Source organism: Phalacrocorax carbo, chromosome 26, assembly GCF_963921805.1.
Source record: "Phalacrocorax carbo chromosome 26, bPhaCar2.1, whole genome shotgun sequence".
Taxonomy (NCBI): Eukaryota; Metazoa; Chordata; class Aves; order Suliformes; family Phalacrocoracidae; genus Phalacrocorax; species Phalacrocorax carbo.
Window position 1 is genome coordinate 3,251,211 of NC_087538.1, and position 26,034 is coordinate 3,277,244.

The 26,034-nt window shown below is 47.1% G+C and overlaps 1 protein-coding gene across 1 annotated transcript; it reads right to left on the reverse strand.

Moving 5' to 3' along the window:
• Positions 1–1,171: 1,171 nt before the first annotated feature.
• On the reverse strand, positions 1,172–25,495 carry LOC135317496 (protein ELYS-like; the record flags this gene model as incomplete). Its single annotated transcript, XM_064473789.1, has 24 exons — positions 25,375–25,495; positions 23,915–24,168; positions 21,167–21,347; positions 20,172–20,379; positions 18,785–18,901; positions 17,740–17,824; positions 15,609–15,759; positions 13,037–13,169; positions 12,768–12,949; positions 12,232–12,293; positions 9,998–10,088; positions 9,821–9,910; positions 9,514–9,658; positions 9,010–9,014; positions 8,649–8,744; positions 7,788–7,881; positions 6,183–6,306; positions 5,997–6,053; positions 4,637–4,783; positions 3,698–3,885; positions 3,382–3,526; positions 3,174–3,287; positions 1,379–1,526; positions 1,172–1,293 (listed from the first exon to the last, which is right to left on the reverse strand). Coding segments are annotated over exons 1-24 (3,060 nt in total), but the record flags the coding sequence as incomplete, so codon positions are not given.
• Between the last annotated feature and the right edge of the window lie 539 nt (positions 25,496–26,034).

Sequence of the window (26,034 nt, forward strand, 5' to 3'; positions counted from 1 at the left end):
ATCCCTCTCTCTCTGTGTATTAACATTACAATTGTAGTATCAAACTACCAGCGATCGGGCTTTCACTAATAAGTCGTGGTCTAGTCTGGGTTTAAACCAAGTTCAACTCAAGGCACACCACACCCATGGCTGCTGTGGGATAAGCCTGCTCTTGAGCCATGCCGGGTGATGCACGGCCCAGGAGTGAGTGACCTGAACCAACAGGCACATCAGGAACCGTCACCTGCATTTTTCCCTCTGCCTCACGTATGGGTCACCCACACAGCTCAGTGCATTGGAAAACGCTTTTTATTTGAGGAACAGCTGTAATTCAGAAGGAACCGCAGAACATTTCTCTCCGAGCATCTCAAAGGCACTCATTATCGTGACTGCTTTGGTGAGAACAGCATTCCTGCGATGGAAACCTGCAAGTTTTGCACAGAAGACAAAAGTACCAACAACATAAGAAACAAATGCAATCTTACTACGAGAAATTCTATTATTTCATAGCATTTTCCGACTGGCCTAGGCTAAGACGTTACAAGCATTGCCTAACAACTCACAAGAGGCTATGGGTTGGCTTCTGCCTGGAGCTTGCTTCTTCCCCACCAGAAGCTATTTATGGTTGGTTACATGGGAAGGGATGAATTGCAGCAAATAAATGGAGTGCGCTGACAACCCTGAGAGTCATCTTCCATGAGAAGGGGTTCTGATGGGGGATTAAACTACTTAGTTATCTGCGGCCTTATTTGCACGCCGGGCATGTCCTTATAGTACGATCTGCCCAAGGCCTTGGTCTTTTCTCATGGCAAAAGGACAGCAGAGAAGGGCAGTAGTTGACCTTCATTGCCCTCACGGCCAAATATACCAGAACTGGGGTTGATTTGGCCACACCACCTGTAGGAAACTCATCTGACAGCTACTGGCCTCTCTCCTGCTCTTTATCGTTCTGCCTATTTTTAAGTAAAAGAGGCAGAAACAAAGCAGAAATGTGTCAGCAAGTGGGAAGAGATCACTATTTGATCACACAATCAAGTCTAGCAAGATGTGTACACCAATAGCTTGATGGTAAACAGGGTTTTAGTTTTAGCCATCTTAAATTCTCTAAACACATTTACCATAATATAAACACATGTATTTTGCATAGCAAACATTATCATAACAGAAAAAGTCTCTCTCAACTGGGTTTCTGCTCGTTTCCTACCCATAACTCTCTAACTTTGGCCAACACACGACTGCTGAAAGGTGCCCTTGGATCCACATTTCCTGCATTAGCTGGTTTTGTTACTGTCGAGATTGGCTTTGGTCTTGCAGCTGTAAAGCACGAGGGAAAAACGATCAGCCTTGTGCAATCAAAGCGATGGTTAGTTGTGCGTTATATTCCCCCCCTAAAAATTACCTTCTCTTGGTCCGGACGAAGGCAGATGGTAAGGCTTGGCTCTCTCTACAGCCAGCTGCCTCTGACCTCTAGGAAGGGTCTTGCCGTGCTGGGCTGAGAGAGAATTTCTGGCAACTGCTCTCTGTCTCCAGCGAGGAGCACAGTCGTTCTGATGAACGAGAAGCGTAAAGCAAGAAGTTAAATGTTACAAGAAGTTCATAGCACGGAGCTGTCGGTGCTATTTCGAATTAGGGAATATGTTTCCTCTACAGGTGCAGTAAAATACACCCCCTGCACGGAGCGGCAGCCAGTTCTGCCCATCAGCGCACACCAGCTTCACCCGGAATTTTTAGCCAAGCGGAAGGAAGACTAGAATAATAGCAGAACCTACAACTTTAAGTTAAAACCATGCCGGCACCCTGCAGAACCTCATTCTGACACGCTTGTCAGCACCCACAAGCTTCACATGGCTGACAAAATAGTGCCTTTCCCTTGTTTTTCCTGAAACGCCACTGCCCCAGGTGACTGAATCTCCAGGGCAGCGGTGGGTTACGTTGGACAAGAGGAAGTGAGGATTAAAATGAGGAAGAGAAAGCTGCCTACACACCCCTTCCCCCGGGATGAAAGCTTTCAAACGCAGGACCTCAACCTTCCAGAACCACCCCACAAGTTTGCTTCCCTGGGAAACTATGGTTCTGGAAAGCAGCAGATGGATCACAGAACCACAACAGAAGTTCCCATAACACAGAATTTGACCTGCCTATTTTGAGACTCAGAAGTTAGGTAAGACTTTCTGTCCAAAAAGTGGTAAAACGAAAGCTGTGGAATTTCAGACCTCACGCTATAGCTTGAGGAAATAATAAAAAGAACAACCCATGATGCAAATGTTGCCTGTGGGTTGGCACCCAGAGCTGCGTGTGAGATACAGAAGATGACATACAACACACTCTTCATTCCACAGTGACCCAAACAACCTCCAATCATCCGAACGTTCCTACATAACGTACGTCCCTGAATATCTGAATGGTAAGAGTGGCTGACAGGAAAGATACTTATTGTGCTGGTTTTGGATGAGAAGGGGTTAATTCTCCTCACCGTGGGGGGCGGCTGCCTTTCCGGCTTCCCGCGCTCTGCCGCGTGGCGGGGGGGCGGGTCTGGGAGGGGCGGGGCCATGGTGGGGCGGCTGACCCCGACTGGCCAATGGCACGTTCATTCCATACCATGTGACACCATGACCAGTATATTGAGGGTGGGCAGTGGCAGCGCAGAGGCGGCGCGGCGTCGGGTCGGTGGGCGGCTGCGGCGCGTGTGGTTTGTTTCGGCGGTTCGTTCCCCCTCTCCCCTCCCTTCCCCCCTCCCGCGGGGCTTTGCGCCTCTCGTTGTTCTCCTTTACATTGCATTTCTACTGTTGTTTCTTTTAATTTTAATTATTAAACTGTTCTTATCCCACCCCACGAGCGTTACCCTTCTGATTCCCTCCCCCATCTAACAGTGGGGCAGTGAGCGAGCGACTGTGTGGGGCTGAGCTGCCGGCTAAACCACGACACTTATTTAATCCTCAGACACAAACAAACTATTTGACGTGGAGCCAACAACAGCCTGGAACACAGAATTTCCAACTTCACAGGGTCGCTTTGGAGAAGTGAAATTTTTTGTTCAACTTTTAGGTTCAGCTGTAACGAAAGGTGCAGATGCTTATTGCAAGTATTTCAAAGAAGGGTGTGATAAAGAAAGCAGGATTCTTATTGAGCACTGTTAAATCTAGTTAGTAACCCCTAAGAGAACCTTGCACACTTGGCAGAACTTTTACGCTTACCATGAGATGAACGTTCATCGCCTGGTTCAGCTGTGGGGCTGCCGTACAGTTGGCACGCTGCAGGTGCCGGACTAAAAGAATCTCATGAGTCCGTAAAAATTTCTCCAAACACTTCTATGAGAAATAACACATTTTAAAACATATATGATGACCCTGCCTCTTCTCTTGGCAAAGACGGGGTTCAGATTTTCCTCTTGCCCACACTTACTTGTTCAGAGTCTGTGAAAGGCAGCCTCAGGAAGTCTTCCACTAGTCCCATCTCCCGACAGATGTCATACATGTCTTTTAATAGCTCTTCCTCCTTTAACTGAGTGGTGTGCTCCTGCAGCAGAGCCCAAGCCTCCACCATGCACCTGTAGTTAATTTTGTGAGACGTAAAGGCATATTAATGGTATCACCAAAAAGATGCCCCCCAGATATTGTGCTCAAAGTTCAAAGGAAGTGTAGGGGATTGTGATTTCTAGTGTTTGTTCTCCACCTCTCACAGTATTTGAGTGCCAAAATGGTGGCAGATATTTCTTTACCTATTGGACAACAGCACAGTGAGGAAAAGCCGCACTTCGCTACAGCTGGAGGCCGAGAGCTTCATCACCTGCGTGTATCTGAGGGCTCGCCTATGCTCTCCTTGGCACATGAGGGACTGAAGAATTCGCACGTCTTGCCACGACACAGGTTTGGTTGCAGTTGGTTCAAGCAGCAGGGCCAGGGAGCTCTGCAGAAGGTAGAGATCAGGTTTCTTAAGATATAGAGACACACACGCGCACAACAAAACGATTCAAAAGTGTCTTCAGTGAGGGTGAATCTCTGTTGAATAAACTTAGATGGTGACTAATGAAGGGCTTGGTACCGGACAGGTAAATATAAATGCTGAAGTGTCTGCAGAAAAAAGATATTCCGTGAGCCGTACAGAACAAAGGGAGTCCTTTGACAGGAGTGATTCACACCTGGCCAGGATAACCAAATCTCCGTAGGCAAACATCACCTCTCATAAAGACAAGTCATTCTCCCAGGCAAACAGGTTATATTAACATTGTGACGGGCAAAGAACAACCTTCAGCATCAGAGGGAACATGAATTAGATTGAAAAGTCACTTTTGCGGTCTTCTGTCTCAAGTCTTGCTGCCAGGATGGCAGTTTGAATAGTTAAAGTCCCCAAACCACTGCTTTTGAGAAAGCGCTCGACTGCTCTGCTGAGAACAACCTGAACAGACGGCTTTGGCAAGTCACACGTCAAGCATTAACGCTGACTTCTTCATTGTCTTAATCCATTTCCTCTCAACGTAATTAAAACCAAACTGCAGACCATCACGTATTGCTGAAGGTGCTGCTGAAGCAGCATTACAAAAAAGAAGCTTCCCATGTTTTATCACCTGGTATCAGCTAAGCACCAGGGTTTTTACATCATTTGATAGATCATAGCATTGTATTGCAATGTGTGCCCAACTAAACTGTCACATGCTTACTTCATAGTCCTTGTGGTCTAGAAGCCAAAAACCTCGAATAAGCTTAACAAGGCCCGAAGGGATGGCAAAGGCAGCTGCGAAGGAGTTGACGGAAGGTTCTGTTTTGTTCGGAAAGGGATGCGTGATGTCTAGCAGCAAGTAAATTGTCTGATATCAAGTATCTAATTAAGGCTAATAGATTTGCAAGACCAACAATTTATCACATGAAATAACATTATTACTATTGTTAATAGAATATTAATAGATAATAAAAGGAAATAAGAATATCATAGTGGTAGGACGCAGAAAATACTCATGTATTAGTCTTGCCATTTTATGCTGTTGCAACCTGAAGATAGTCAGGCCCTAACAACAAAATTGCATTCTGAATAAATAACCAGAAAGACAGACTCTCTGATTTCTCTAAGGCATTCAGAAAGGTTGCCTTTCGATATTTAAACAGTTCCGTTGGAAACACAGGCTCCCTCTTTAGTCACTGGAGCCACCAGCTGGACATTCAAAACACGAGAACGGCCAATGCTTGATTATTAAAGCAAACAAATTCTACAGCTGGTTTCTTCCCTCCTTTCCAGCATATATGAAACAACTGAAATTAGGGTGTCCTTACAGCACAGCTTAGCTCTGCATGATTAAAACTGGATTTAAACCAGTATGTGGATCACTCATCGGCAGTGTCACTCTCTCTTTCGGACAGCTGTTTTGGGGGGTCTGTTCTCATCAGAGAGCTCCGGGGTGCAACAGCTTTAAAGCCCCTGCTCTCTAGGCTCCCCTCTCGGGTCAGGCAACACACAGCCAAAGCAACACAGTGTATTTCGGCAGCTTAAAAGTTCAGTTTCTGCCCAATGACTTTTCCCTTCTCTCTCTCTATTATTCTGTGTGCCCGCACTTGTAACAGCACAAAAGCAAGCCCTCTTAGCTGTGCTGGAAAATGGATGATTTCAGCAACATCAGGTCCTGGTACACCGCTGTCAGAAATCCTTTTGCTCTGAAGCAGCACATTCTAGTGCATCGCTCGAGGAAGCAGCTGTTTGCTACAGCTGTGGGTGCTTCAAAAATGAAAAACAGTTTACATTTTGAGACAATCTAGGGGAGCTTTCTACCTTTAACATTGCTTAGTAAACCTGTTTTCTCACATCAGAAAAGACTTTGCAACAAAACATTTTAAAAATTCCTAAACAATCCACAGTACAAAGAAATCAAACAATGCTTCTGTCTGCGACTTAATTCTTAACTACACGTGTTCATCCGCAGTGCGTTTGAAGCACAAATTAGAAAATGCATCGAACGCGTAGGTGACAGACATTTCAGACCCCTGATGCGCGTATACTGGAGGTGTGACAGAAATAACTCCAAGGGATACGATTGCATGTTTGTGGCTTTCTTCAACGCCTTCTAGCAAATAGAGCTCCAGCAGTGCCTGGAATGAAAAGGTAGAAGCTTTTTAAAAGTCCTCTCTTTGAGAAATCATTGGCTTTGGGGGAGGGCTGGGCTGGGGCTGGGGTTTGTGGTGGTGGTGGTGGTTGTTTTCAGGGAACACAACACTCACCTGTAAACTAGGAGGTGGGTATTTCCCAGTTCCTCCTTCCTCTCTCTGCCACATCTCCTCAACTTGGTCTCCCAACTGGGAAACCATCCCATCGATCATCAGGCAGTCAGAGTCCCATTTGCCTCTGGAACAAAACGTAGCGAGGATTTGACAGAGGAAAACACTAATTGCAGCCTCTCGGTGTCACAGATTTCCTCCAGCCAAAACAAAACCAGCTAAAGCTCCCACGACTCCAGGAAAGGAACAAACAGACAAAGGCATGATCATGACTTGAAGTAGACTGGAAAAGAAATTTCGGAGTCAGGTGAAAGGTGCTCATTAGATCCTAGTGAATTATTAAAGGAGCTCCAAATAGGAATCCAAAAAGCTCCCTTATTAAGGGGAAAGTTGCAGCGACCTTTTAGTTTTCAGTTTTTCTTTTGTGCCGCATTACTTGTAATACAAGGGCAGTGTGAGCAAAGCTACCCCAAACCTCACGCCCCCAGCGGGAGTGTTCCCACACACAGCGGTGAGACCACAGCACGGCAATGTCAGGCTTTGGTCTCAGCACCTCGCTTTTGTTACTGAAAAACAGTCACGGTCAGAAAGCTGAGCCTGCAGCTGAATTCTGGTATCCCCTGAAGCAGCACGTTTGCGCCTCTGCACGTGCCATCACAGTGACGGAGGGCTGGCCTGTGAAACACTGCATTCCTCAGAAGCCCATCGCAGGCTCCTGCGGGCTGCGACGCCAGCCTTTCATTTCCCGAGGAGGACGAGCAGAAGCAGCACGCTGGAGGTGGTGCTTCTAAGGAGCCCGTGAGCCTGTACGAGAGTTACCTGAGAAGGACGCGCAGGAAGAGGAGCTTGAAAGCCAGCGCCTGACATAGAGCAGCTTCCACCTGGACTCCTCCTGCTGCACCTTGCTCACGGTGCCACAGCCACGGCTACTTGAGGACTTTCTTTAGGTTACAGAACAGTTGCCAAAGAAAAATCTGTTCTCACCTAACCCAAGGCGCATCACCATTATGCTCGTGAGCCAGCCCAGGAAAGGGAGTTCCCGTGAGGAAGGGGCTTTTATCCAGTAGCCAGGAGAGCGCTGGCCGTGCCAGCTGCATGTGACTCTGCCCATCTCCTTCAACGACACCGCGGTGCTTGGGAGTAGGAGATTTGGGCCAATCCCCTTATCGCCATCTATCACTGGTCATTGAGAGAGATTATTTTTGCTTTGTTTTTTGTTTTGTTTTATTTTTTTCCTAAAACACGCTTTCTTCTGTGCCCAGAACAATTGCTCTGCAAAGGCCGTGCCTTGCTGACCTGGCCGTGACTGATCCTGTCCTCACCACACGACCTTTTCCAGTGGTAACAAATGACACAGAATTGCCAATGAATTACGTGCACGTCAAAACAATGATGGTACCAACAAAGGGCACTAAGCAGAGGTATATATCAACATTTCAACACGGGAAAGGAACCTCTCTGTTCAGCAGGACACACGCATCACTCCAGTCAAGAGTGTTGCCAGCAAATGCATGAAGCGTAGCAAATACAGCTGCTGATGGAAAAGCCACTCGCTGCCGCTTCTGAATTTGCAGTGGAACTGCTCTAGAGCTTTCCTGCACGTCCTACCTTGATAAACGCTCCAGTTGCTGTCGATGACCAGCATAGTAGCTCCGAATCAGAGGATAATTGTAGAAAGGTCTAGAGAAACGCATCTCATCACCTACAGGCAATAAATAAGAAGTAAGTTAAAGAAGTCATATCACATTTTCAACCTACAGTTTTTGACTAAAAAGACAGAAGAACACACAAGCTAAGCATCAAAAGCACAGGCCAGCCTCCGACTTTGAAAGAAGCCCAGCCTCCTTCTGCCTTTGCTAAAAGAGACCTACGACACAGGAGTCAATTCCTCCTTGTCCTAAGTGCCATTTCAAGCTTACAGGTGATGTAGCATCCAGAACATGTAGTGTCAGCTGAAGTTCACTCTAAAAAAAAACCCCCAGTTCTCAAAGGGAATGGGTTTTTAAACATGTCATGTGAACATGCGTAAGACAGTTAAGGCTGACAATAGGATTTATAACCCATCCAAATGATGAACTATTTCCAAGGTGTATTTTTTCCTCAAACAATCCCTAAAAAGTTCAAAACACGCACGTCAGGCTTTTACTGTAAAATCAAGCATTCCCGTGTTGGTGCTTTAGGAGTTACTTGTTTACAATCCCAAGGATTTCAAGCTGTGGGCACGAGCAACTCCCTCCCTCAGAGGCTTAGTGCTGGTTCTGAGAAACACCCCGGAAAGAAACTGCTTCCATCATTCTACACGACGCAGTTGAAAAAACAGTGAAATCTCAATTTCAGCAGCAGAACTTCAGCATCTGCTGTCACTGAACGGGCACGACTTGGTATTGATGAAGCCTTGACAAAACCATGGGGAAGCACGTGTTCATAGGAAGCACTGACTGCTACAGCCGCGTGACAGTTTAGGCTTACCTGAGCCCTCGGGCAGGAGGCGGGACCCACAGAACCAGAGGACCACTCGTGCATACAAAGCTGCGAGGCTGGTCACCGCCAGCTTATTTGTCAAGTCTGCAAAACATGAAAAGAAGCTTAAGAGGACTGTTGGTGTGCAATTTCTTTTGTTTTTTATAAAGCTCCCCTCATTGCACTAAAGAGAAAGTAGAAAAATAACACGGTAGAAATCTTTGCCTGTGCATTTTTCACTCCGTATCACGTCCTTCTCTGAAGTAAAAGCCCACAATCACAAGCAACCCTTACAAAGAAGAAGATTCACTAAAGGTTTAATAAAAAAAAGTGAAGTTGGAACTACTAAATCCACTCATGGATAAGGCACCTGTTCTTCACGTAGCAGAGACGTTTACTCTAGCAAAGGGATTTTCTCTTTTCTCCTCAATATGCCAGGAACAAGTTCTAATAGAAACAGCTACAGAAACTCAGGCAACTCACTTTACATGTTACTTATTTAGGCTTCCTCTCTGATTTTAGTCATTTCCAATCCAATATTTGCATGCAATCACGCACTGCTAGCTGACAATCAAAGGGAGTATTTGTCACAGTGCCACATCCCGTTGCTGTAATTTCAAGCCGGGTGCTTGCACAGCTCCTTGCTGACCGCAGCCTCCCCACCCACTCGCACCAGCTCCCCAACAAACTCTTGCCCTGAGCTCAACGCGCGGTAAGTGGCAGCCCCAACCCCTCCATTTAAGCCCCTTCTCCCCGCTACATTTGACTTTCTGCCAATCAGCAAAACCAACAGAAGCTCCTCTTTCCACAATTACAGCCCCAGCATCGTTCCAAATCTTCATAAGACATACCAGAGAGTTAGAAATACTGTGACAAACCTTCTCCGGCGAGCTCTTGTGCCTCTGTTAGAAAACAGTTCAAGACTGTGCTAAGGTTGCTCAAAAGCAACTGGCGGTGCTGCAGAGCCTGTAACCTCTGCGGGTCAGTGGAGCTGCAGGAGCCGTCAAACAGCGCAACACCTTTTCAAGAACAGGTATGAAATCGTTAGCCTACAGAGCCATTGCAGAGTTTCAAAGTGCACTTCCAGATCTGCGGGCAAGACCATCTACCAGCAGATCACTGAATGAGCTCAGCTGGAAAGACTGATTCTAGGTTTGCAGCATGGCTGCACTAGTACTCACATATGTCATCAAATTCGTGTTGTGTATAGATCACCCTGCTCCATGTCCAGTCAAGGGCAAACTGTAAATTAGCAGCAGAACTTGGCTGCTCTTTAAAAAGAGAGAACAAAAAAGAAATGAATCAAGAATTCCAAACGAAGAAACCATGCAACATAAAAAAAACATAACAAGTCTTACCTTTAGATGTCCAAAGCTTAATGCAGCCAGTCAGAAGCCCTACAGAACCTGTCTGGGCAGCAGCTGACAAGACCGCGTCTAACTGCTCCTCCTAAAAGTAACAGGCGAAATCAAAGGAGAATCCTACCTGCTGTCAACATCCAAACCACCAACAGTAAGTGCTTGTTTCTAACCCTACACTCACTCAGGCATCACAGGCTGGGCTGCTTGTTGCTGTGAGGAGCACATGGAATTTTTCCCCTGACACATCAACTTCCCAAAGGCTAATTCTAATCTTTATTTGCATGCCTCTGCATTATCCTCTCAATTTACTGCGTTCCAATTAACTATTCCCAGCAACGTGCCCTGCTTATACCCATGGCACATGGGGTGCAGAGAAGTTTGCCATCAGGAATGCGCGAAGGGGACAGAACAAACAGAACTCTGCAACGTTTGCATGGAAGCAGTGAAGCCAAGATCAAGCAGCTTTCCAGGCTATGAAGACATGAAGCAGTTACGACACCCCAAACATTAAGTTGTCATTTCCCAAAATGACAGAAAAGAAGTGAAACATTGATGTTCTAATAGGTTTCAGTTTTAGGCACTTCAAACACTGTGTTCTAATGCCGTGGCGATCCTTCAGAAGGGCAAAGCACAGGCAGGCACAGACGTGCACTGTTAAGGAGTAGCTTAGTGCAGCTGGTGTTCTGGTACTTCTTCCAGGTGAAATGAACATAGAAACATAGAATCATAGAACCCTTAAGGTTGGAAAAGCCCTCCAGGATCAATGAGTGCAACTGTCAACCCAACACTACCATGTCTCCTAAATCAGGCCTCAAGTGCCACGTCTACATGTCTTTTCAATACCTCCAGGGATGGTGAGTCCCCCACCTCTCTGGGCAGCCTCTTCCAAGGCCTGACCACTCTTGCAGTGAAGGCATTTTCCCTAATATCCAACCTAAACCTCCCCTGATGCAGCTTGAAGCCGTTTCCTCTCGTTCTATCGCTAGTGACCTGGGAGAAGAGACCAACCCCCACCTCACAACAGCCTCCTGTCAGGCAGCTGCAGGGAGCGATAAGGTCTCCCCTCAGCCTCCTCTCCTCCAGGCCAAACAACCCCAGGTCCCTCAACCTCTCCTCATGAGACCTGTTCTCCAGACCCTTCCCCAGCTTTGTTGCCCTTCTTTGGACACGCACCGGCAACTCTATGTCCTTCTTGTCCCGAGGGGCCCAAGACTGAGCCCTCATCAAATTGTCCTTTTTAGGGCTTTTGCTTTTTGTTTGCTTCTTTCTTTGGCTTTTTAAGCACATTCACAAGTATCTTTCCCTTCTAAATAAAATCATCACATTCAAAGCCATTTCTACACGTTCGAATACACACATCAGATTTCCATCTTTTTCTGAAAACCAGTCTCAGACAAGGAAACACACCGAGTACGACTTACGGTGGCAAACAAAACCCCAAACCAAGCTTCTTGCCCCTAATTCTGAGATTTGTCTTACTCACATTCACAAGCAATTCCTGCTCAAATCCCTAACAAGCCTCTGAATGATCTAGTCTCAATTCAGCAAAGGGTATGACAAATTTCTGCATTTCCCAATTATTCCCAACGTGGAGCTGACATCAGATCACCCAATCTGAATGGAAGAGCCTACATCAGGCTTGCAAAAGAAACAGCCTATGGGCCAGGCCAGCCTGCCAAGACGTTCATGTTAGCTACCACACTGTGCACAAGGGCTCTTTGCCCCAACGCACCCCCACAGATCTGGTGAGGAATCCAGTAGAGAGGAAGATGAGGGCAGGGAAAGACTGCTCTCCCCTTCCTACCAAGTGCTCCTCTGCCTGAAGGTTGTTCTGAGGGAACGATGCTTCCTTTTCTCCGTTCTGTCCTCTTTTCCCAGCTCATCAGGGATCAAAACCTGAACTCAGGACCACGCAGGCAGTTGCACTCATTGATGAGAGAGAAGGAACACCTTTCCCCGACTTTCTCTTCCTGCTCCTAGAGCAGCGCTCTCTTCCTTTCTAGACATTCAGTCCCTGATCGTGCTTCAACGGGAGGCAACGGTGGGTTTATACTCCCAAGAGGGGACCTCAAACATTACATTTGATAAAACTGGCAGGGTACAATTGCAGTTACGCGTGTGGATGGGCAGGAGGAGCATTAAATGGTCCCTGACACCGAAAGCAGCGCCATGGAAAGCTTAGGAAAGGTCCATCCCTTGACATTCTCCATAAAGACACAGTAAAAGCTCACCTCCTTCTGGAAGCCGCTGCACGTCACATGAACAACTCCAGAGCTCAGCAGGCACGTGCCATCTGCAGAGACAACGAACGTTGGACAACATTCCATACTCTCACCATGATGGTAGCACCAGTTTGCATTTTTGTCACAGCAACCTCTGGAAAGGTACAACTGAGTACCCGTTTTCCTCATGGCATCACTTACAGCCTTTTTTAGAAAAATAATGGCTGAGTGTAGAAATTTTACCTCCGGGGCTATCGAGGTGCTGCGCTTTGAGCTTCAGCCCAGAGTCATTTCATCTGATCACCAGCACCACCTCACGGGCTGCGTTACAGAAGCACCCAACCCCCAGACCCAGCCGCCTGTCAGGCAGGTGTCACAACAGCACACACTTGGTCAGTACAACGTCATCACAGTTGGGTGGGTGCGGGGTTGGGGTGTTTCGGTTTGGTTGGGTTTTTGCGTGACAAACAGTGAACAGGAGAACCAATAAATGGCATTTGAGCTCGGTTTAAGCTTATCACTACTCAAAGCCGTGTAATACCTACCAAAATTATAGGTGCTTGGATGAAAACACAGCTCAGGTTGTGGGTAAGAAGGAGGAACTCTCCAGCTTAGGCTGCGCTCCTGCACCACAACATCCAGAAGGAGGTTTGGAGCAGTCGTGCTTGTCACAGCGTCCAGTGACCACAGTGCAAAATAGGGGCAGTCCTGAAGGGATTCTTCTGGCCTGAAAGAAAACAAGTGCAGAAGCTAAACGCCGACTTTCCAGTGAATTATGGGGAGGGATACTGAAACCAGCTTCATAAAAACCTACCTTAGTGAGCCTGGCTTTTGAGCCTCATACCAGCAGTCAAAGTCAAATACACCCAAATAAGTAGATGGTTTTCCCTGGCCGTGTGTGTTCACTTGCCAGCTGAAGACGGAGACACTGGTGTCAGGAGATATGACTGGAAAAGACAAGACATTGTTTCTTATTGGGAGAAAATACAATCTATCTGACATTTTCAAAACATCACTTTCTAGTTTGGCTTCATTCTGTTACGTCACTCATGAAACACAACACTTGACTAAGAAGAATTTTAAAAATGTACACCATAGCATCACCTCTGTGATAGGTTTCAGTCATGCTGCCCCCCTTTGCGAGTTCAACCTGTATCCGTCCTAAGACAAATCCAATACACAATTGTCAGGTAATCAAGTTTCCCATACAGTAAGAGTGCATCAAGATGGTTAGAAAAAAACAAAAACCAAAAAACAACCCACCACCCTAGGAAAACATACATTGCTGCTTTTAGAAAGCATACAAATTCTTGTCGTATACACTTGATCACTCAGCTGGCATTATTAATTTCCAGATTCGACTCGATTGCGGGTGTTACGAATAGCTCCTTTCCAGCACAGTCAGAATGAAAGAACACAATTATCACACAAAACAAACACCAAAACCCAACCCCAACAAACAGGAGGTTGGAACAAAGAGTTTAACATCAAACATTGACCATGTTACACTCGGGTTCTCTCAAGAAGTGGCATGGTCTGTCGTCTCTGGGGAGAAGGCATTCTCCAGATGTGAGCAAAGTGGGGGGTGCATCCTTTACCCTGACAGAGCAGGGAACCAGGAGACAGGTCATTTGGCAAAATGGGTCTCTGTTCTCTGCTGAGTTCATCAGGGCTGCTCAGGGAGCCTCCCACGCTTTACTGCGTGTCATCGTGAACTTCTGTGCCCTTTCACTTGTGTGAGCCGCTGAAACTGCCTTTGAAGATGTCAAGTAGTTTCATAAATCAGAAGCCAGCTTCCTTTCTAACCTCAACCCACATCCAACAGAAGCTCATGTGGGCATACAACTTGAATAGTTTCTGGATAAAAGCTAATGAGGAGCCATCAGAAAAATGACAGGCATTTTTCCATGCCTCAGACTTCATGAAAAGGGGACCGAAAGGGCTTTTTTTGTTGGTTTTGGTTTGGGTTTTTTGGTGGGTGCGCCTGTTGGTTGTTTTTGACAAGGTTTTAGAAGGCCCTCTCCTCAGAATCATGCCACAGGTGGAGAAAATCCAAAGGGGTTTTCATTAGATTTTGACACGCTGTTGTTAGAGGATGGCACCCCAAAAGAGGTGGAAGCTGCCTCTTCAGGACTAAGACAAAGCGAATAAACACAAATAGCCTAGAAAGTCACGCCAGTGTCGTCTTTGTAACAGCAGACATAAGTTAAGGCCAGTAAGAAGAGAGGGAAGGGCATTCACACACCCAAACAAAAGGCTGTGAAAGTTATCACTGCAGCCGGCTCAGAGATGTGCTCAGAGCATCACTGGATGTGCAAACCCAGAGATGCACATCTCATTATTGCAAGGTAATGAAAGACACCAGAGGAGTTTTAACTGTCGATCCGGACAAGGGAAGCCAGAAGCTATTGCTTTAAGAGCTTGTAGGTGTAGGAACCTATTAGACACAGAGAGGGCAAAGTGCACAGGCAGATCATAGACTCGTAGAATCATTTAGGTTGGAAAAGGCCCTTAAGACCATCAAGCCCAACTGTAAACCTCATACTGCCAAGCCCACCACTAAACCCTGTCCCAAAGCGCCACGTCTGCACGTCTTTTAACTCCCTCCAGGGATGGTGACGCCACCACTTCCCTGGGCAGCCTGTTCCACTGCTTCGCAACCCTTTCTGTGAAGAAATTTTCCCTAAGATCCCAACTAAACCTTGTGCTCTAGACCCTTCACCAGCTTCGCTGCCCTTCTTTGGACACACTCAGCACCTCAGTATCTTTCTCGTAGTGAGGGGCCCAAAACTGAACACAGGATTCGAGGTGCAGCCTCACCACTGCCGAGTAGGGGGGGACGATCACTGCCCTACTCCTGCTGGCCACACTATCTCTCATACAAGCCAGGATGCTGGTGGCCTTCCTGGCCACGCGGGCACGCTGCCGGCTCATCCAGGTGCTTGGGGAAGGTATCAAACAGACCTGGCCCCAGGACCGAGCCCTGGGGAACAGCACTCGTGACCGGCCGCCAGCTGGATGCAGGTGCAGGCATAGGTTGGAAGAGGGGAAAAAAGAAAGTTGAGGGAACATTCCTAAGCAATGGAGGGGATGATCCTACTGTTCAAAGACGAGAGCTGGAGGAATAAAATGACTGACAGGTGTTATAGAGGTGACCCCACCATACATCGCTACAGCATGTCAGCAAGCATTGAAGGGAAAAATAGGGTTTATTTTAACAAGTCCCACAGAACCTAAGCACCCAGTTTTTCCTTTGAAATAAGCCCAAGAAGTTAGTCTATACAGATACTGAAGACTTTCAGGCTGTGGGTATGGAACAGCATTCACTGCTTGGATGCCAAAGCCATTTAGTTTAGAACAACCAAACACGGGCATCAGGAACAAACCTTCATCAACGCTGCCTTCTCTGTCAATGCAGTTGGGAAAGATTTCTACAGCCTGACAGCTGAGTAGTTTGGCCTTGCTGCCCTGCCCTCTCAAGGGAAAGGCTCCACCCGTCAGATCCAAACTGTACTTTTCAACACAGGATGCCAAACCCTGCGGAAAAAATCACAGGCGAGAGAAAGGTCATTCTGAGAGAAAAGCAGACATTATACCTCAGTAGGAAAGAATGTCTATGTCTAATAGAACCTGCATATTGTACTGTATCTCTCCCAGGCGCTTAATCTGATGGCAAAGAGAAACTACAGCTGACAAGCAAGAGAACTGAGTGTCAAACCGTAACGGGTAAGTTTGGCCGTAAAAGCTTTGCACATTTTCAGAACTGAGCATTTCCCTCGCATTACTGGTTCTAAATGTGTTTTGCAGAATTCCTTGCACCATCCCGGTTTCTTCACAAACCTACGTATTTATCTAGAAAGAGAGATCTGAAATAATGCCATACATAGGCATGCAAAGCGCTTTGCTCCATGACTTGATCACAGAACTGATGAAGTTAGAGGAGTCACGGCCTTCCAGCAGCCAAAGCTCTCTTGCGAGGCATTATCTATAGGCACACACCGCTAGAGTGAAAGCCCATCCCTCGGGAGTAGCCATGAGAACGTCTTACTGAGTCACACTCTTCTCTCAAACCACGTCAGCTCCTGCCAGCTCCTCCTCTCACCTCCTCAGGGACTAAAGGGTGAAATATGCCTCCCTGCCTTCACCAAGTGCAGCCAACAGCAAAACAACCCGGCGGACATGGCATGCACGTGGGCAAGGCGTTTAGGGGCACGAATTCCTACAGAGTCAGCCAACTACTTTGAGACCTACAGAAACTCCAGCAGGATTGTGTGGAACCTCTGAGACCACCAATTGCTAAGCAAGCATTGACTGAAATACTGTCTTTCCAAATACAGCACTTGGTCAAATGCTCTACCCTACAACACATGGGTGTGTGGATTGTGGACAAAGAGCAGCTCTACAATTAAAAACCAACCAAACAAAACCAAAAGCTAAGCAGCTAAAAATCTCCAAAAACCTACCAGAAAATAAAAAAATTGCTTGTACCTCATTCTACCCAAGTTTCCTAAAGTTTCACAGCTCTAGAAGGAACTGGCATGAGACAATCCATTCTCGTATGACCTGATATGTTACATTTAACTCACCTACTCTGAGAACAGGCAAGCTTTCTCTTAACCATTCTAGGAAATACTACTAATAAATATCAAGGCTGTAGAGCACAGATCCTCTCCTACCGCACCTCAACAGGAAAGACATGCTCTGAATTAAGATTACTTTCCCATCAAAAAGATTTTGCAAGGGTTTCAGGCGTAACACTGAATAAAATTATACGTTCTAAAAATATGTCTTCTATCTGTTAGATAACAGAGAGGTAAGGCTAGTTCACCTCTATTTTAAACACAACCTCTTTGGAGCCACTTCTAAAAATTTACATATACTTTTTTGACCAAATCAGACCACTCTTTACTGTATTTGCGTATTTTGCTGGCTTCAAGAGCAGAGTTCGTAGGTAACGCAGCCAAAAAGTAGAAAGAGTTCTCTTTAGAGCTACTAAGTTTCAGGACCAGCACCGAAGAGACCCTGCAGGTGAGCGTCATGTGAAGTCCTGCTGACAGAGCTCAAAGGGAAAACAAGAATTTAAACCTGAAGACCGGAACAGAATAAAGCTGTACGCCCGTGTTTTAAGGAAGGGAGACAGACAGAACCTTATTCAACTCTGCAGTTTGGTTAAACAGAGCTACTCAAAGCCCTGTCTTCTCTTCCTACAGGCCATTCACTTGGTGTTTAAATGAAGAATCATTTTCTTTGTAAAAGCTGCTGCCTCTTCAGGAACTGAATTTATACGGGCTCTTTGCAGACGGCCCTGGCTGGAACACACGACACGGCGGTATGAAATTGTACGACTTCTTTTCAAAAAGTATGGACAAAGGCCGTGCCCAGGAAGACTCAGCAAAAGATTCTTTCTTTTTAAGTCATCTCTGAATTGTCATGGTCAATATTCCCCCTGCCAACTTCACTGATACTCCCTTAGGGAAAAGGACTCTTTCCATCCTTTCACGGACGTGCACGTCTTACCTCGTACATGGCTTGTCCTGAAGCCAAGCGCCTCCTGTCTGCGAACGCTAACTGCAACAGATGTAAACTCACGGCATCGCCTTCACTGGAAAAGGTACAAATGATGACATTTGGTTACAAAGCTGCTTTATAGTCCTCGTTACCCTTTCCTTAGATCTAGGCTGAGGTTTCCTGAATAGCACTGTCTCGCTGAAAAGAAAAACAGCCCTTCCCAAAACCTAAGAATTGGTCACATTTAGCCGCTAAACCACAAAGGAGGAAATTTGGACACTAACAGCTTCTGGGGCAAAGGCTACCCATACAATCTGGAAGCTTCAAGATGTTCTATGGAGTAAAAATGGTTGGGAACAGTTCTTGGCATTGAAGAGCTCGCAATCAAAACTGCTTTACAGTCAAACTGAAAAAGATTGCCACTCCATGAGCAGCCGAGCTGAGTAAATAGCTTGCTGATGCCGAGAGGGGCAGATCTTTCTCCCCTTCCCTTCCCACCAAAGCTCCAGTCCCTCCCCTGCACACACGGCACCTTCCACACCCTCCTTTCAGTCATTAGCCCAGCAGGAAACCACCGACTTGGCTGCTGAGCACCTTCCCTGCCAGCCGAGCTGAGCTGGCTCACCAAGGCTCAGGCTGGCACCAGGGAACCGGCCATGCTGTCACCTCCTCCTTTAGGGGCAGCAGGCTGGTGGATCCGCACCTTTAGTGCTCTGGAGCTGCAGCCTCCACTGCGCTCCATGGTATTTTCATACCACGGTGTGAATATCAGGCAAATCATGAAGCAGTCATCAGGAAACAAAGGAAGCCATTGAAGAATGCCAGCACAGAAATAGAGCCACTGTCGCTTTGCTGCCTTTCAGCAGGGAGGAACTAGTAGGTCCCTCTCCATCCCTGTTACATCCTGTACAAATCGCACCGTCAGCCCCTTCCATACCGGAGAGAATCTCCTGCACGGCTAATTCAACAAAACAAATACACGTGGGTCAACTCTAGGTGAACAAATACTCAAAAAAAAAAAAAAATCAGTGGCCGATAGTAAGCTTTTATTCACCTTTCTTGCGTCGACTGAACAGCCCACAAGTAGCAACAGTTGCGAGGATCGTGCTCAGGCTCTTGAAAAGTAACGGCGCAGACAGGAATCCTTCCTCCTTCAAGCTGACAGTGGTGCCTGCAGGGTTAACAAAAACAGAAAGCAGGTGAGCCTGGTGGCCCTGCCTGTTTGTAGAAGGGGAGAAGCATCTTCTGAGCAAAGAGCCCCTGACGTGCTTCTCCTCAAGGCACAGAAGGTCACACTCCCGTCTCAAACAAGGGAGTCACGGGAGCGACTGCTTTTGATGCAACAGCCACGAGGTGAGGAAATTACTGTCCATCACGGGCAATAACCTGGCTTTATCTCCTCCTCTGCCTGCGGAGCAGGAACATGAAAGATTCCTTCAGCTGCCAGGCAAAAGATTCTTCCTACTCTTGTCGCCTGCTTCAATATTGAACTGAAAATGCAGCCTCTCTTCTGCACAAGCTGAAAACAGCGCCAAACACCAGTAGTGTCTTGTTTCTTTACTTGGACTATCTAAAGCCTTTCTCCTCCAGACTTCTGAACCTTCTTTGCACCTTCACAATCTATTCTTGCCACCTCACTATTCCTCCACTCTCTATTCATGCCGCCAATAGTTCCCGGTGAGTCACTGCAGATTTGCTTAAGTGAATCCCGATCTGAATTGGGTCAGATATTCCAGGGGGGATTGCTCTTTGGCAGAGCTGAAATCATCTCCCTCATTTCTCTGTTGCTTATCCCTTGACATGACCCTTATTCCCCCTCCAAGTGTTCCAAGCAGACTTTCATTCCCATGCATCGCTGCCTTGGCATGGGTCAGTCCCCTCTTTTGGTCGAGGCTGAAATGTGGGAGAGAATGTCTTTTCAGCCACAGATCAGCTCTTGATCCTTCATGTCTCACTCCTTTCAACCGGGACGCTTTGAAGAATATGATCACCACAATCCCATCATTAACATACTTCAGCCTTTCAATGGGTGCCCTCATTGCAGGAGCTGCCTCTGAGAAATAATGTCTACAATCTCTTTCATTGAAACACACACAACTCCTGCTGTCACTGAATACTGCTGGTGGAACAAACTGCCTTATGGAAAGCAGCTCTCTCACACCCTAACTGCTTGACAGAACCCAGAGAAGGGAGCTTTCCGCAGTTCCTCAGCCCACGGGCACAATAAGGAGAACAATCCCAGCCCGCTGGGGAGAAGGCGGCCCACTGAATCCAGGTATGGCTCAATGGTTACTTCAGAAGGGGATTCCTAAACAGGCCAAGATTACACTCCACATTTCCCTCCCTGAAAAAGGGCTCTTTAAATTAACAGACTTCCTCCTCAAGCAGAGCCTTGAGAGCCCTGCACCTCCAGGCGTGACCAAGTGCAAAGGCCGACTTACTCCCACTGCAGAGTTTTCATATTCCACAGTGACAGGGAGCCGTCGGAAAAACCCACGGCGAGCTGGTTGCTTCTGCTGATGTAGCACAGGGTCGATATTGCTGTTCCTGAAGGACACTGTAACTGAAGGCAGAGATGTCTCCCTTCCCCGGTCACCATTTCTCTTCTTAGTGGAACTCCAGCAGCAATTCTGGTGACAACTACTAGAGCTACACGCACAAAACCACACAATAAAGGAATGCGTTATGCCATTCAGGTTGCATTTGAAACACTGACGTGACAACATGTATAAACTAATGCTACCGTCCCCGGCAAAATACCCATTGATGCAATACTTTGTCTGCTCTTCCCATTTTGTACGCACTCAGAGCACATAGGAACTCTCTGACTGGACAGGTATCCTCGCTCCTATTTCAAAACCAGGTGAAAGCGTAACCTCCATAGACAAATTCTTCCTGGGCTCTGCACATCAGCAGTTTGGGCCTCATGGTGAAGCTACTTGAAGTGACACCAGCTCCCGAGGCCACTCTTGTAAGAGCAAAAACAGCGTATGCAATCCGAGTACACCAAGTACAGGTTCCGTTTGGTGAAATGCAGGGATTTTGGTAAGGCATATTTACTTTAAAAAACAAGCCTCAACTTTGCCCCAAGTCAATGAACAGAAGCAGAAGAACATTCCCAGGAAACAGGGCACGTCCGACACACCTTCCTGTCAGGCAGCTGCACCGACTCAGATGGTCAGATTCCTACCCCTCGCTGGTGAGAATCACCGTGACAGAGGGACCCTGGTGGGAGGGGGTATTTGTAACCTTAGGAGGAGTATGAAGCCACTCCCATTTTTAATCCTTTCAGGGCCAGACGATGTCAAACCGCCACCTGTCATCAGCAGCCATAAACGTCTGCACAGCAGTAGCTTCAAAGTGGGATGCGTGTTGTTGATTTAAAAGACACAAGTTTTCTTACTTTTCCGTTCAAGTTTAGAAACCGCAAGCTCACCCGATGGTTCATTCTCCCTCTGACTGCAAGAGAGATCATCCAAACCAAGGTCCACCACAAGCAGATGACCAACATCTGTCGCCACCGCTGCCACGCCACAAAACCCTTGCAGAGCCCGGTGCAGGTGCCAAGGCCTCGCGCTGGCTCCTCCGGGGTTAGTTATGGGCTCTACAGCAGTTACCTACAGGAAAACTACAAGTTAGTATTTAAGCTCTTTGACGAGCTTTGATAGAAATCACTCAAAAGTGAAGCCACAATCAGCCCATCAGAAGCAAGAAAGTAAATACAGGGTTCTCAGACTTAAAAACACAGCATTGATCCCAATTATATCCAGACAAAACAAACAAACCAACCAACCCCCAAAAATGTCCTGTACAAACATCCGTTACTGCCTTCCGTTTACGGGGTTTCCTGCAGGGATTTCGCTGAGCTCACTCCAACTGCAATGGTGCAGTCTATTATCACAGCTTACCAAGTTCCATTTTCTACTTAGAAACCATTAACTCAAAGACAACACAGAAAATCCGTTAAATGCAAGAAACTTGACCGTATTTAAGGGACTGGAGTAAGAAAGGCCAAACTCACTCTCGCTCTCCCACGGCCCCCAGCCCATCAGCACTGGGATACAGCCCACGCCTTCTTTGCCAAACAGGTACTAGGGCAAATCTCGGCTCTCAGTCAGACGCGGCAGCGGCCAAGTTGCAGGGGAGACACACCGCTGCCACGGCAAGGGAGTCTTGTTACAGAGAGCGGAAGGGAGATACCAGCTTAGGGAAAGCTACACCAGTCCTCATTTAGAATCAACAGAGCAACCAGGGAAAGCAGAAAAGTTTTCAGTGCCGAAACAGCGGCAAAAAGCCCAGCAGCTGGTTCGCCAAAAGCCAGCTCCGGCTGAGGAGAAGTGCACGCTGCTCTGTAACACGCGGAGCCGCCTGCCAGCAGCTTTAGTACAAGGCCCTGATGAAGACAGACCTTTCCGCACCTGCAGCCCCTCCCGGGACAGCCCTGACGGCTCCAGCAGAGACACCAGCACGTGAGGGCTCCTGCACTAAGGCTCCACAACAAAAGAACACGGGCTGCCCTTCAGCCTCCTTGCATAATGTCACACAGTGACACCAGGGAGCTTTACATCAACAGCAACCTGTTACACGACAACGGAACAGAGCAGTGAGCACCACAAGGAGTCCTTTTTTTTAATATATTGGGTTTTCTCCCCAGAGGTGGGGAAAAATTGACCAAACCTCGAAGCCCCAAAGTTCTCTCCTCTCCCGTGTCAAGCACTTGCTGTGACTGCGCTGCCTGGCAATCTGCTACAGAATTTACCTTTCCCCTGGGCCACAAGAATTCTACTCCTAGAAGTGCCCGCAGTATTTGAGACAAATTTATATTGTTTCTGTCATGGTTTCAGCTGGGATAGAGTTAATGTTCTTCACTCTAGCTGGTATAGTGCTGTGCTTTGAAATTAGCATGGAAAAAAACCTGTTGAGATAACACACAGATGCTTAGGCTGTTGCTGGGCTTTGCACGCTCTCCTACACTGCTGCCAGCTCCTTCTGGGAAGGAACGCAGAAATCCTGTCTCAGCTCCCTGACTCTGCATGCTGCCCTTCTGCCTCACACAAACCAGCAAGAGTGGGGAAAATACCATTCCAGAGCTCTGAAACATGCAACCCTTATAAACCAATTTAATACCGTTAATGTTTTCAATTCAGATTTGCTTTTACAAGTCTGAATGACTGCACGTCTATGTCAGCGCACAGCTTGCCTTTCCATCTTAAACGCTGAGATTTATCAGGACGATCGGCAAACCCACACAGCGGAGCACCAACCCAGCTCAGCTCGTTAGAAATCACCACCACACAAACGCTCACTGCCAGCAGTCACACTGTAGCGCTACAGACAAACAAACCCCGCCTGGATTCTAGCAAGTCAAACCAAACCACGCTCTGGAAAGCTGAGTAATACGGAAGTATTTATCTGTCGCAGATTCTAAGGTGGTAAAGACAGAGGGAACCTTGATGTTCCATTACCTTAAGGTGACTCTTGTCTACACTCAGATAAGGAGCCGAGGGGAAAGGACGTCATTTGAGTTTATGGGTTAGAGAAGGCAGGGAAAATTAGCAACGTTACACCAGAGTATCCCACCGGCACAAGCACCATATGCAATAAGCAGAGGTTCAAGGGCTTCAGGCTGAAAGTCAGTCTGTAACCACCTGCCAGGTAACGCAGTGAAGCCTGTTTTTTCCCATCCTAAGTCAACAGAAAAATGTGCTTTGCTCTAAAGTCACCTGCTTGCTAGTCCGAGACTCCTGGGAATGTGCCGAAGTCAGCTACAGCACAGCCATGGAAGTCTGAGATGTTTTAAAGACAGTATTTCTGACATAATGAACCATTCAGGACATGTATGTTACCAACACTTGAAAGGCAGGGTGAGGACGAGTTCTTTGTCACTCTGGCTAAAAAAAAAAGGTAGTTTTCAAGGCCTTTTTGTCAAAGTGGAGAATGAGGTAACTACGTGCTCTACTGTAAAACCAGAAAACTTGTTTGACTCTCTCAGCAAACTCAAAGGATAACGGTACCGTTAACCCCATAATTTCACATCAAGGTGCTCTCGACTGGACACTCTGCAGTGACAGGATGATGACACAATAGAGAAAATGGACGTCCTAGCAAAGGGACGCTCCAAAGCTGCTCCTGAAACAGCGTTATGCAGCACCTGACAACGTTTCCCCCATTAAAAAGCACCTACCCTTCCTGGCAGAACTACTGCTGTAACCACGCTCGATGTTCCAAGGTCGTACAGGCAGAGAACACTTCCCTCTGCTTCTCTCAAGCCAACCAGCAGCCCCGTTCCCGTCTGCCAGGAAACCTCCTTCACCACGCGGATGGTGGGAGGCTGCTCACGGGCTCCACTGAAACGGTGTGCAGAGAGCCGCTCTCCCGTCACAGCGCTCACGACCTCCAGCTGAGGGCCACACGCCAGCCAGGCCAGCCCATCTCTCCCTGGAAGAAGAGAAAAGGCTGGCTAAAGCAAACTCCCAGGAGAGGGTTGAAAACAACGGGAAAATCACAATCACTGCCCCTTTGCTTCAACAGAAGTAGCTCACAGAGCAAGAGAGGCTTACCGAATTCGGGTCGATTATTGAAAATCACCCACTGAATCCTCAACCAATGCATCGTAAAATGAACCACCTTATTATTTTGCATTTGGACTTGTCATTCCTGCACTGAAGAATTCTGCTTGTTTGGGATAAAGATTACAATAGATTGGTCTCTAGTCTTTATACCATATTCAGCTTGGTTTTGCTAGAAATCATCTAAATACATATGAGAATACAACTCCTAAAGCATAATTCAAATATGGCAAAATCTCAGCCAATTCTTTTCTAGTTGACTAACTTTGCTCGACACACGCCTACTTTGGGCAGGGATTTGGACTTCAACAAGGAATTACCTCAAAATGGGCACTGCGGGAGCCAATTTCAACTTTTACACGCGCTGATCACAGAGAGAAGTTAGCACATTTAGTTTCACTGAACTACTTCCAACACAAAGGGAGTATTAACTCAACTACTGCACTTACAGTCACACAGAGAGATTCTACATGGTCTCAGCAGAAGCCCGGACACCCAGGCAGGCCCCCGGCTCTACCTTCAGATCACCGACAAAGTCAGCTACCTCATCTGCTCAGCCGCTCTCAGCAGCTCTCCCGGGACACTCCTCTGCGTCCCATTAAATGCTCTGCAAACCTGGCTGCAGCGCCTAACAGGGCTTTCCTCTTCCTTCTGTTTTTAGTCAGGCTAGGAAAGAAAAAGCAGGGGAGGCTGCCTCTCTAACACTGTGGGAGAACTAGTTCTGCACGGGATGTTATGATGGTACCAATAAATACAGCCCAAAACCACACCAGGACTTTTTTGAAAACTGCCTTTCATTCCATTAGAAGTTGAGGAGGGCTCACTGACTTGCCCGTGTTATTTTAATAGCTCAAGACTGGCGCAGGCTGTTGTCCTTTCAAAGTTTAACTCTACTAATGTTTTAATGTTAACATTTTTCATCATTTTGTCATAGTTCATCCTTTCTGTTCTCTCAAAACCTGACGCACCTGAGCAGCACCAACCTGACACAGCTGATGCTGTGACCCCGTGCCTCAGGTCACCTCCAGGCAGTAACAACTTCACAGCAAGACCCAATTTCAAGGAAAAGGCTCACCTCTGGAAAACCGCCCGCGCAGCACAGACCCTCGGGTGAGCTCATCTTCCCCAAGAGCCTGAATGGTCACCTGGGGAAACTGCAGCAGGCTGCTCGTTACCTGAGCCGCGAGGTCTCGCATTCTTCACTGTGAATAGAGAAGAAAATGCAAAAAGAGGCTCCTGACAGCCATCGACATTTTTCAGATTGACAGAACTTTCATCCCTTTGCCGTGAATAATCTCCCGTCCACCTCCTGCGGCTCTTTTCCTTAACAAAAGGGCACTCAGGACAGGTTTGGATCTCACAGCAGAGCAAAAGCAGAATCCTTTGCTTTTCTGATGCCTACGAGATCACCAACAAAAAGGCACGCAGGGGTACTGACAGGATAAACAACACGGGAAAAAGCCCAAGACACTGGAGTCAAGTCAAGCAAGGCGGCACGAGTCAGAGAGTGAGTTTTGCATTAAAAAGCTCCAGAAAATAAATAAGAAAGAACAAGTTGAGAAATTACATGTTTGAGCAGAATCACATCCAGCCAAGTCAGTGTTCTGGGATGTCACCGTTGACTGACATGTAGTACATGAAAGTCAGATTCAAAGGCCAACAATGTTACGGGCTTACTGAAGGAAAAGCTACAGATACGGTCAGTCGCAGCTGCAGACGTGATGTCACAAACCAG